Source organism: Mesitornis unicolor, unplaced genomic scaffold (assembly GCF_000695765.1).
Source record: "Mesitornis unicolor isolate BGI_N332 unplaced genomic scaffold, ASM69576v1 scaffold30143, whole genome shotgun sequence".
In the NCBI taxonomy this organism is placed as follows: Eukaryota; Metazoa; Chordata; class Aves; order Mesitornithiformes; family Mesitornithidae; genus Mesitornis; species Mesitornis unicolor.
In genome coordinates this window covers 9,697-21,687 of record NW_010174435.1, presented here as the reverse complement: position 1 = coordinate 21,687, position 11,991 = coordinate 9,697, and the positions used below count along the sequence as shown (strand labels likewise).

Here is an 11,991-nt window from a genome sequence, read left to right as displayed (position 1 = left end):
GACTGCAGTACACAGACTAGTGGAGTGAGAGATGAAGGTGTGAAAGGAATTGACCATACCAAAAATAATGAAGCAGGAAACGAGCAGTGTGCCCTTACATACGTTGACAGTACAAAATTGTAGCCACCAGCATGCTGAGAATGTTGCTCTAACATAAATATTTTATGTAAGTGACCTGATGGGTAAAGTCACAGTGTTAAAGTGATCAGTGACTGGGCTTATGACTGGGCTCAAGGCTGAGGGGCGAGGGGTTGCTAATGGCCAAAACTCAAGAGAATGTAGCAGTCTGGCAGTGCATGTTAGCCAGCTGTTGTGTCTGATGTGTCAACAGCTGCTAGCTGCACTCCGTATTGTTTCATTCAAAAGCATCATGGAAAACTCAAGTGGTGGCCCTTCCTCTTGTGGAATAGGCAGAAGTCATTTAGCCAATGCCTTCCGTGGCTGCTAATAGCAGCACTCAAGCAAGTAAATGCTTTAATGTTTTGTTTTGCAATGAGTTGACATTTATTTTGAGTGATTTAAGATCAGTTTTTAAGAAACAAAAGAAAGGTTTCAAATTCGGTATTCACTGATATTTATAAACGCATCTAACTCGGTGGCTGCTTTTCTGCATGACTTCAAAGGGCTGTCCCTCAAAATTTTACCTCCATCCAGCCTAAATCCATAAGCTTGAATCTTGGGATCTTTATGCATCCTCCATTATGCTGCAAATGGAAGTACAGTGCAGCTCATCACCTAAAGTTAAGTTGCACTATGGAGTAACCAATGATAATCTTAATTTCAAAATAACCTAAAATTGACTATACTGAGTTAGACTCTGTGCTCATCTAGACTAAGGGCTGGGTATCAACAGTGACCATAAGCAGATGCCTAAGGGAGAAAAGGACTGAATTGAGTGTGTATGATACTCATTAACTTGTAGACATAACATACTATGGTGGTGCTTCTTCAACTAAGGCAAGAAACTGTTCGGAACACTATCCAGTTCCTTTTGGACAGCCTGGGGTCTGATCCTAGTCATACTCAGGATTTGCTGAATCGGAAACTTATCTGTGCCATTTATTTCATGACAGTATTTACTGTTTGAACTTGTATATGTAAAGTATATGAAATGTGAACCTCAAAACAGGTGAGCAATTCTTAATTTAGGTAGAAAATAAAAGAAGGTTCCTGGCATGTTATTTCATGAGACATTCTGTGTCTGGTAGGCAGTGTACTGCTAGCTGGCTGCTGTAACTGAACATAGCAGTCACTACTGCACTGCCACCTGCTGCAGGACCAGATCATCGCTGTTCAAAGGCGGCTCCTTTGGAAAGTGCTCAGCTTCTGATTTCCGGGAATGCAAGTGGTGCATCTGTGTGTGATGGGATGGCAGTGTATGTTAGCTGGTTGAAATTCTGACATCAGCTAACATGCAGTTGCTATGCTTTTCCACATACCTTGATCATCAAAATGAAGAGCTATTACTTTTGTATCAGGAATATTTTGGGCCCACCTGATTATTGCTTTTGTTGACTGTCAGGCTTATTTTTGGTATTATAGTGGTATCTTGTATTTCTATTATCTACTGTTATCCAAACAATTATGAGAATTTTTTGTTAATTTAGACTCTAATTTTCATCTGCTTTACCAAGGTAATAGGAAGTTTATAAGTACCTGAAACAGGTAAATAATTCAAATATTTTAAAAAATTTTAAGCTCTGGAAGTTTTATTAAGGCAAAAGAAGCACACTTAAAAACTGAGTTGGATGAATTTTTAAGTCTGATATGAAATTTTTTACAATGATGTTTGGCGAATGCCAATTTGTGGTTGTTTTTTTGGGGCATTGTTTTGGTTTTTTTTAACCGAGTAATTAGGTGCAGGAAAGGCTTAAAATCACTTTCACTAACTGCCTGAATGCTATATCTGAAAAGTAATTACATTTCCATTCTATAAAACAAAGAGAAGTCTACTCTGGAGTTTTTCTTCTCTCCTTGCTTCTCAGAATAACTTAATTTGTGAATAGCAGTACATTAAAACAACTGCACATAATCTCACCAACCAGGAGACAATGTGAATAGGATGTAATACTGTATTTTGGAAGAATAAAGGCTGAAAGCACATTGATGCATGTTACACTGGAAGTTTCTATCAAACATAATGCCATGGGCAACAGAGTATTACCTCTATCCTCAACCTGGCACTTCAGGCACTTGCAGAATACAAAAGAAACTTTGTTATTACTTGCTTTATCTAGGTGCTCCGAGTTGTGCCTTGCAAAGTGATGGTCTCCTAGGATGAGAAATAGCATCTATGTTTGTGAAGGCCTGCAGAATCAGGGTGATCCTGATTGTGATAGTGTTGTGTGTGGTGATTTGGCAGTGCATTGTTAGTTAGCTGTTCTTCATACACCAGCAACTGACTACACTGCCACATTAGCATGTCACTGTTGAATGTGAATATAAGCACTGTTGTTATGACTATCTCATTGGATCCTAAGCTGGTATGGAGCCCAATGCCTGCCTAGTTCCCGTGACTGAAAGGAGCTGTGCTAGGTTATGCAAACTGAGTGAATGTAGGGTATAAATATAAGTCTAACTGTGTTTGACATACTTAGACAGCTAATCCAACTGATTTCTAAAGAACTTACTAAATTATGACAGTATTAAGTAAGAGTTTCAGGTCTGGGCCCTGCATGAGTATGTTTCTCTTACACTACTTTTACTGGAGCATTGATGTGTGGGCTTTTTTATGTATTTTCTGATAAAACTTGAATTAACAGACACATGTCCAGCTGGTGACTGAAAAGAATTTAGAATATTTGCAGTTCTAGGCAATTTTTTTTGAAAGAGAAGCTGACAGTTACATGTTATCTGTTGGAGATAATGAGGATATGTCTGACCTCAGGAGTTGTGGAAGCATGAGACAGGAGTGAAGGAAGTGTTAGGATGAAGGATGCAATAGGTTATGTTCAAATTGAGTTGAAGAAAATTTAGCACTCATGGACTGAAATCTATTAACTTTCTTAGGAAGGCAGTTTTATCTTGAATTGGTGGGATTATTTAAGAATCCAACAAATAGGTTTAACCTGTTTATAGCGTATGTAGTTTAGGATTTTTTTATATCCCTTGTCCTACATAAACTGTAAGTGGATACTTATACAAACATGTATTTGTATTACTATTGGATTTTGACTACAGATAAGTGCGTGCTTGTATAAGTGTTGTAACTTTAGTTTTATTTATTTGCCTTTCCAAGTGTATGTAAATTTGGCAGTTAGAGATGCTTTATTTTTACCCTGGATAACTGGTAACTTGGTTTTAAGAAACAAGTGATTAGTTTGTCAGTGATCTGCCCTAATTTGGAAGCATTAGTATGCCTCATGATTAATAAGTAATACAAACATACTGAGTTTTTTGAGGAATGTTAATTAACAGTAAACTTTGAAAAACTTAAACTCTGTGTAGACTCAGCACTAAATTCTATTCAAATTTCTACAGAAGATGGTTGCAGTGGATTGTGAAAAACAGGTGAAATAAGAAATTCAATGACTGTTTTCTTAGGGAAAACCTTCTTTTTCTAGGAATCTGAAGTAACTGAGGAAGCAGTGAGTTAAATAATTCTGTCCACTCATTTGCTAATATCCCATGCTATTTCTGAATACCAGGAAAGAGATTTGATCTTAATGCTGGCTTTGAGTTATTTAAGTTTACAGTGTATCCTGTGAAAAACAGAGTATGAACTTTAGTGAGTGAATCACAAGCAAGGTATGCACAATCCCTTCCATTGTGATTGCTTCCAAACTCCCTTCTTTTTACCTCTTTTTTTTTTAATTCAGTGATATGAAAAGCAGGGAGCTATAATGGTGCACATGAATGCACATGCATGTTTTAGTCATGTACATTTTCAGTTAAAGATAACATCCACCATTTATGGGCAAAATATTGTGTCCTGCCACTTAATTCCATGGAATATAGAGTGCTTCCAGCAAGCAGAGAGGATCTGTGTCTCAGTTCCCTTTCTGCTCCATCAAAGCAGCAGGGCCACGAGACAAAAATCACCTGACGTGTTCTGCTAAATGTTCCCAAGGCTGGAACCGTACATGCATGAGGAGACTGGAGTAAAAGCAGAACTTCAGCATCAGAACAGGAACTGTCTTGACAGATTGGATGTGGAATCCTGTGGGCTAATGGCAAACAGCTCAGAGGTTGGTCTAAAATCTCAGCTGCAGGCACATTTGGATTAACTAGATTCTTATGTAGACCTTAACTGGTCTCTGAAAGTTAGAGTGGCTAAAATTGTTACGCATAAGGTTTGACTTCCCTTCCAAAATGATGGTTGTCATTATTAAGGGTGACTTTGTTTAATCGTCCACTTCAATATCCTTACTCAGTCTTTTCTTTTTAAATTTTTAATGTCCTTATCTCTCACTTGGTTTATTCTTCTAAGACACTGGTTTCTCTAATTTTTATTTTCTCAGCCCTTCTTTAAGACTTAGACACCTGGAATGAGGTTCCTTATTCCAATTTACTGTCTTCCTTCATAAAACAGATAAATCAAAACACTTTGCAGTTTGAAACAGAGCAGAAGTGGAAATGGGTTTGCAGTTAATGCCGGACTGGGGAGATCACAAGGTGAGAAGAGTGGGGCTTGAGGCATGAACCTTCATCCCCTTCTTCTACCTCTACTTGAAGACTGCTGATTTATTCCAGAGATGTGAGGTAGATGGCTGGGGAGCACTGTCTTGGACTGCCTCAGAAAGATGTCAGTTAAGAGTGCCAGGCTGCTGACTTTTGTTGCCCCTTGAATCCTGCTGTAAGCAACCATGATATTCACACAGGCCCTGCTTTCATCCAGGTCAGAAGACTGGGAATCAGGCAGGAGATGAGCTCACAACTGGGGCACTGTACTGCAGTGAAAATGAATAGAGAGGGCTAAAGAGGTTAAAGGTATTGCTGTAGATGGTGAAAGGTAAAATGAATCAAAATATAAAGCAGGCAAGCCAATGTTTTTGCATTTTTTTCTTTTAATAATAATAATCTCTATGTACAGATTTTACAACTAAGCTGACAGCTTTACAATTTAGTAATCTTTGAGAAGATATTGCAAAGCTGGTATCTTCAGTTAACATTTGTCTCTTAAAAACCCTGGTATAATGCTTCTGGGCCCCATGTCTTTCAGTCAGGGCAATTATGTGTTAGTGGAATATAAAAAACTATTTGTCATTGGTAGATGGGAAACAAAACTTGGGTGCAAATATTGAGTAATTTATCAAATAATCTTCTTAGCTATCTTCTGCTGGTGACAATTTGAGTTAGCTATTGTCAGCATTTAAAGAGATGTTCAGAAACTTTATGCAAATTGAAGGTCCATTCCTGCAAGATGCTGAGTGCCTTGCCATTCTCAGTAAGCTCATTGGTTCTCAATGCTGTTGCAGGGGCCAATCCAACATTAATTGACATAGTGTAGCTGAAAAGACTAACACCAAAGAGAAGTCAAGTCACCTGATGGTTTAGCTTCTAGTAGTATTTCCCAGGAATGTAGTAAAGTTGTACTGAATGGATTCACGGCATGAGCAGCTTTTTCAGAGGTCTTCTCTTTTTTTCATTATAATCTGCCTAATTAATGATGTTACTTCTGGCTTTATACTTTCTATGGGCTCTTCAGGTCTCCAGAATTTCACAACTTTACCCTCTGGGCTGACAAGGTACTTCCAGAAATTCCATCGAGGCTCTTTCTTTGAAGAATCTGTAAGAATGGCATCAGATTTTAGTGACTTACACTTGTTATTGTTTCATTACCCTGCAGTGATTATTCAACTATTTATGTTGAAGTAATTCCACCTTGTTCTTTGCTGGTGGTCTGGGCATGGATTTACTGGTTGGTGTTAATGATCTGAAAAGTGGGAGGTGAATGATGCTCTCCCCTTCCTGTGAAACTGTTTAAGAGTTCCTAATTTTACTACGCTCTGCTTCCTGAGGAGAATATGAGGGCTGCATGCCCATTTGTAGAATACCCAGTTTTATGTTGGTTTAGAAGAAGTGAAATGGGAGCAGGAAGTCATACTCCTTGTGAGTGAATAGTATCTCAAATAAGAACCGAGTGAATAAATATGACAGTTCTGCTTATGTACAGGTATTCGTGTCTGATGCTGATTGCACTTGTCATTAGAATCTGGATACATCCCACCTAGCTGATTACCTACGTGCCCATGTCTCTTCTGAGGAGCACCTCCAGAGTGCACTCAGTAATTCCACTGGACATCAGGCAACTTAGAGCAATGAGGCTTTACCCGAGGTCTTTGGTGACATGGGAGACAGGATGATACGGTGACAGTTATAGAGTTACAGTGACAGTGGTGATCGCTTAAATGACTCTTAAATGATAATACTTTTTAAATACACAAGAGGTATCACAGAGGATACGGCAAGAAGCAACAGTCTTAAGTGATGTAAGAACTATTTAATTTAGATGTTGAAATAGCTTTCTGAGGAGCTGTGAAGAACTAGAGTAGACAAGGAGCAGACAATCTCTTATATGTCTACTGTAATAGTATGGAGAAGCATCTGTAATACTGGTTTGAGTAGCTATGATCCTGGCTTGCCACAGAGAGATGGAATATAGATTTGGGCCTTCTCCTGCCTTATTTTCTAGTTAAAATGGTGTGATACAGAAGACTTATGTTCTTATCTTTTCGTTCATATACCAGTGTTTGGTATGATACATGTCAAGTGAAAGACCTGGCCAAAGCTCTGGAGAATTCAGAGAGGCTTTTTAAGTTGGCTTTGGGTCTGTGTGAGCTCTTCGGTAAACTGAAGAGGGTTTCATTTTGCTTGTGAGAATATGAGGCTCTAAGTCAGTAAATGCTTACTGTAACAGGAGTATTTGTGCAAGGCCAGGCCGTGAAGTTCACAAATCAGTGCTTATATGGAACTACAGTATATATAATCCTGATTTACAATTCTGTTTACAAAATGGTGGACATATGATGGCTAAAAAAGAAATCTTCTCTTCTGCATGAGTTTATGTAAAATCTTCCAGTAATATGAAGATACCCATAGTTACCCTTTTCTCCATAAGAATTGTTGCTTTCCAACATAGAAAATCTGAAGTAGGATGTTGTAGGTGGGAGTCTTTGCTCTCAAGTTTATATGCCCACAAAATAGATACTGCTAGATGGGCTGGTCACAGTAGGCTGTTTTTACAACCACTGGGGAGAAATGGATGCTTTCAGCTCTTCTGACTATATTTTTGATGTCCACATTAAAACGAGACGAATTGCATGCTCAAAGTGCCTGTTTGTCTCCACAGACAATGAAAACTATGATGTTTGCTCAGATTAAGCCCGACAAACAAACTCAAACTGGAATTTAAGGAGAACACCACTGTTACAGGCAGCTCGATACATAAAAGAAAATAGTTAAGAAAATAGTTACCTATTAGAAATTTAAAGGCGGGCTCTGCTTCTGATCCTAGGATCTTGATTTTGTGGAAAACAGGGAAGGTTACTCCATAGTTTCCTTTGGCAAAAGATTCTATTTCCTGGCTTGAACTAGGCTCTGATTCTCCAAACTGGTTGCAGGGAAAAGCCAGCACAGTGAAGTGGGAGGGACCAAACTCTCTGTGTAGTTCTTGCAGCGCTATGTAATTTTTGTCTGTGTGTTGGCAGTAACTGGCCACGTTTACAACCAAAGTTGCCTTCAGAGAAATAAAAGTTAGAATAGTAAGAAAGAAACTCCTAGAGATGGCATAGAGATTACAATTGCATCTTCAAATGGCATATCCCACTACCAGAATTGTTCTCACCTGAAGGCTAAATTTAACCTTTCTGATCATAATTTCATTAAGCAGATCAGAATGACAGCAGCTGAAAAGAGTTACTGTCAGACATCCTGATTTGCAAATGTAATAAATGGATAAGTTTATACTTACAGCTTTGTTTAAATATAAGCATGTAAAAAACATACTTAGGACAGGCACTAAAATTGTATTTATTGGATAACTTCTGGAATTCAACACAACATGCTATCATTCCTAACGAAGATTAAAATGCACAGATTCCATTGTTAGGGTATATTACTTTATGGTGAAGAATATAAAAGAATATTTTTCTTGATTTATTAGCTCTGATAATTAATTCCTGGAGCAGACCCAGATAAAATACATTTCTCTCCAGCTTTTTACTGTTTGAAGAACAGGAATTTAGCACAAAACTCTACTGTAAATTCCCATAACAAAACTTTTTGTTTATCAACAAATGGACACCCGTTTTTCAGTAAAGATTCAAGACAAAGATATAATGAAGTTGTAACTTACTTTCCCTCTGTACTTCTCCAAGGAAACGATCCTTCCTCGTGAATCTTTGACTTCGAAAGAATAAAAATCTTTGATTTTAGGTTTAAAAAATCTGAGTTGTAACAGGCAGAGGATGGCAGTACACAAAACCATCGACAGAGAGACAACAAAGACCCTGGCTTTGGGGATTGAGTACTTCAGAGGATAAGCAGTTGTGAGAGGCTCCATTTTTGAAATCTTTGGAGAGGAGCCTGGGCAGGCCTGGAATGTGAAGGAGGGGCTGAAATATGAAACTTAAAACTCAGTTTGGACTGGGAAGAACAAGCTGCTCATTTTCTCCCTGCTGCAGAAGTGGCTGTTTAATTTCACAGTGCTCCTGCTGGGCTTCAGGGCTCTTGGGTAAAGTGCAGAAATCTGAGAAAAGAAATGAATGAAAAACATGTTCTCATCAGCTAAGGATGCTGATTGGTCTGCTTAACTGACCTGTGAGGGATATTCTAGTGTTCGCACACTGTCTTGAGCGGGGCCTCTTTTGTGGGTCTGTAGTACAGCTCTTGCACATCCCCTGGGTCCCTCTGCTGTCCCCAGCAGAGCTGCTCACCAGCAGGCACCTATGCTGTCAGACAGACCTGGAGAAGCAGTTTGGGGCCAGCTGTTTATGTAGAAGGAGGGGAATATAGCAGAAGCCACCCAGTTTACAGCCTCTGCCCTGCCTCTCATCAGCTGCTGTGAGATCACAGGCAGCTTTTGAAAACTCTTTTACAGCATGAGGCAGAGAAAAACTCTGGTTTATAGGTTGGCATAAGAAAGGGAAGAAAAGAAAATGTTATTTTTGTAATGGGAAGGTGGCGACAGATGATGGAAGATGGGTTGCTGTTTTTATTGCTACCCGCTAACTGGCAACTAGCTGTGCTGCGATAAGATGATGGAAGGTCTGCATGAAAGAAGAGCGACTTAGCTGAGGATCTCAGGTCTAAGCCAGGCAGCTCCAGTGGTGTTTTGCTGAGGCAATTGTCAAAGGCACTCTGAACTTTAGGGCCACACAAGTCTGGTGTCTTACCTGTCTTCATTTTATTGTTTTATATTTTAAAGATTTTTTTTTCAGTTGCTCTTGGATTCTGACAGTACATCAACATAGTGTTTACAACTCAATTACAGAAAAAAACCCAAAATGTTCTGTGTCTTTTTCATGTCTTCCCTTGCTCACTTCTTCCCTCTTTACTTCCATTTGTTCTTCCCTCTTTTCCTCTCAGCTTTTGTTTTGTTTTGTCCTCACATTTTTGTTCTTGGGCTTTTTTAAGCTATTACTTGCCTTTCTGCCTGTGTTGCTTGTCAGTTAACTTTCTTTTCCTCCTAGTCCAAATCACCATTGAAGAATTACTTCTGTCTCAGTTGTTTTTCTTATCACTCTGATTTTTTGCTGTACTTAAGAGACTACAATTCAAAGGATGAAACCAGAATGGGACTTTGTGAAGGTGAAACCTGAAATCTGGGGATCTGTTGCCTTTCAGTGACAGTGGTATCACCTCAACTATCCTTGATTTGTACAGTATTATAGTAGTGTGTTCAACCGTTTCTATAATGCTCTCTAAATAGCTTAAGTCCATGTTCATTTTGTTTAACAGGACTATATAGAGGGTTTCACACAGTCCTACATAGTAAAGAGATGTTTGGGAAATATTGTACAATTTCAGGATTTGTATGGGTGTTGCCTGTGTTCTGAGGACATGTGAGGCTTGCATTGCCTGACAATGAGGCCTGTGAACATGGTGTTTTGGTGGTGGGGACAGAAAAGGCACAGACTTGTGTGCTGAAATGAACAAAGCTGTACTCAGCAAGCAAACACAGGTGACTACTGCTGACTTTAAAAACAAGTTTGAATGTGTTCTATTTCAGAAAATCCATGCAAGATCCTGGTATCTAAATTACATGTCAACAGCTTGTACTTTGCATCTAATATTATTTCAGAAATAAAAAAAACCTACATGACTTAATATGTTATAAATATTTACTGGAATATCTAATAATGATCTAGCAGCCCATTACATATGCTGTGCTTCCTTAATGTTGTTGCTTTCACTGTTTTTCCTAAAACATTGCTTTAAAACTATCTGAAAAATACAGCCTTGTGTTCAATATTACCGAGGCTGTTACATTTCAAATGCTAATACATTCTTGTTTTATGTTTTTTTCTGACACAAATTGCTCTATGAATGAATTTGAAAATAATAAATACAAATCTCATTTAATCTTTATTTACTATACCTTAATGTATTAAAAAGCGTAAGATAACATTAAAAATAGTAACATGAGCAAGCCCACAGCAGTGGTGAGAAGATTCAGAAATCAGAAGTGAGCTAAGTTCTTCTTTGGGTGATGATAAAGCAACCAGCCTGGATCCAGACAGCCAACACGTGGGTTTGCCCAAATGCCCATCTCTCAGGAAAGACCAGACCCAGGGTCCTACCCTAAATGTCTGAAGATGCCTTGGGTCTTTTAAACGTCAGTACTGTACCTAAGTGTATGTATGACACAAATGTAGTTTTCTTCTCTGTGACAGGCTTTCTGTGTGACTGTGGTGAGAAATGCACCTTCATTTTTGACTGCTGTAGTGATAGGGACCAGTGATGCCACTTGTTATGTCCTCGTCTTAGTTGGTCTTAAGGCTTCCGAAGTCTATCTGAAATTTTGCCTTCCCTAATTTATGTTTCTCTCTTGTCTTCAACTGATGCCATTGCCACTGGATTCAGGGGTACTTATCTGACCAGAAGCATTTGTTTCTGTTTCCCCCCCTTCACTCTTTCTCCACCTAGGTGACTTGGCTGTTGGAACCACCCTAAGCCCCTTGGCCCAGTATCCAGTTCCACGGCTCTGAGGTGGGCTGAGCCCTCTCGTCTTGGCAGAGGAAAACTTGAAACAGCGTGAAGGGACAGAATTATATTAACTCATGGCTAATTTCAGTGTTTTGTCTCTTCACTTTAGCAAGTCCCAGAGTTGGAGAGGACCACGTACTCGAGGTTTAAGAGCTCCATTATGCGGAAGCTGGCGACCAGGGTGCCGGTGGCCAGCAGCCCTATCGTCACAAGATGGCAGCAGCTGCACGCGAGAGGCAGAGCAGGGAAGCCGCGGAGGAGCCGCCGTCTCTGTGCCTGCGGGGAGCCCCAGCCCATCAGCGCACCTGGGAAGGCTCCAGGTCAGACAGGGTGCAAAGGAACATTTTCGTATGGAGGATGGCCTCCTGCAGGGACTTCTGAAATAACCTGGAGAGGGGAATTAGTGTAAGATGTGGGGTGGTGTTCCCCCATGTCCCAGGTGTCAGGGTTTCTGGCTATGGCAGTGTACAGCAGCAGCTGTCTGCAGACCTGCACAGGCAGAGCAAGTTCAGGGCCAGTGTCCTCTAAGCAGGAGTATGCTGCTGTCATGAGAGGAAAGCTGCACCTGACATTCCTGTTACTGGTGCGCAGGCAGCATAGGACAGCAGGTCATACAGACAGCTAACATAAAGGTGGGGTAGAAGGAAAGAGAGGAAAGAAAGGCTCATCCCCAGTCAAACAATGCCTGTGGTAGATCAGTCTTTTTTTCCTCTGTGATGGAGACTGTATTGGACTGGGTTTAAGTTGCACTGGACTGTAAGAGTGCACAGGGTTTGTTGCTGCACCTTCATATCTAGAGTAGATAATAGTAACTGAGAGTAGGAGAATTCATACAGGCCTCCC

The 11,991-nt window shown here is 39.8% G+C and overlaps 2 protein-coding genes across 2 annotated transcripts in view; one reads left to right on the top strand and one right to left on the bottom strand.

The window, feature by feature from the left end:
• Positions 1-5,388: 5,388 nt before the first annotated feature.
• GPX8 (glutathione peroxidase 8 (putative)) lies at positions 5,389-8,508 on the bottom strand. Its single transcript, XM_010181049.1, has 3 exons — positions 8,297-8,508; positions 7,417-7,678; positions 5,389-5,728 (listed from the first exon to the last, which is right to left on the bottom strand). Exons 1-3 carry the CDS (start codon positions 8,501-8,503, stop codon positions 5,565-5,567), a joined length of 633 nt encoding a protein of 210 aa, XP_010179351.1. The 5' UTR covers positions 8,504-8,508; the 3' UTR covers positions 5,389-5,564.
• Positions 8,509-10,583: 2,075 nt separating this feature from the next.
• The window catches only part of LOC104538011 (cell division cycle protein 20 homolog B-like), a gene marked incomplete at its 3' end in the record, with an annotated part of 10,072 nt that continues 8,664 nt past the window's right edge, over positions 10,584-11,991 (top strand). The window contains exons 1-2 of the mRNA XM_010181050.1: positions 10,584-10,604; positions 11,258-11,468. Of these exons, the coding sequence (XP_010179352.1) occupies positions 10,584-10,604; positions 11,258-11,468 (232 nt within the window). The remainder of the gene's footprint in view (positions 10,605-11,257; positions 11,469-11,991) is intronic.

What these genes read in the sequence shown, in the direction of transcription:
- GPX8 (XM_010181049.1), bottom strand. Translation starts at nt 8,503, where the DNA reads ATGGAGCCTCTCACAACTGCTTATCCTCTGAAGTACTCAATCCCCAAA. An exon ending in TGGAGAAGTACAGAGGGAAA is followed by an intron (nt 7,679 to 8,296) that starts GTAAGTTACAAC and finishes ATTTCTCTGAAG; the next exon opens with GCAACTTTGGTTGTAAACGT. An exon ending in CGCCTTTAAATTTCTAATAG is followed by an intron (nt 5,729 to 7,416) that starts GTAACTATTTTC and finishes CCATTCTTACAG; the next exon opens with ATTCTTCAAAGAAAGAGCCT.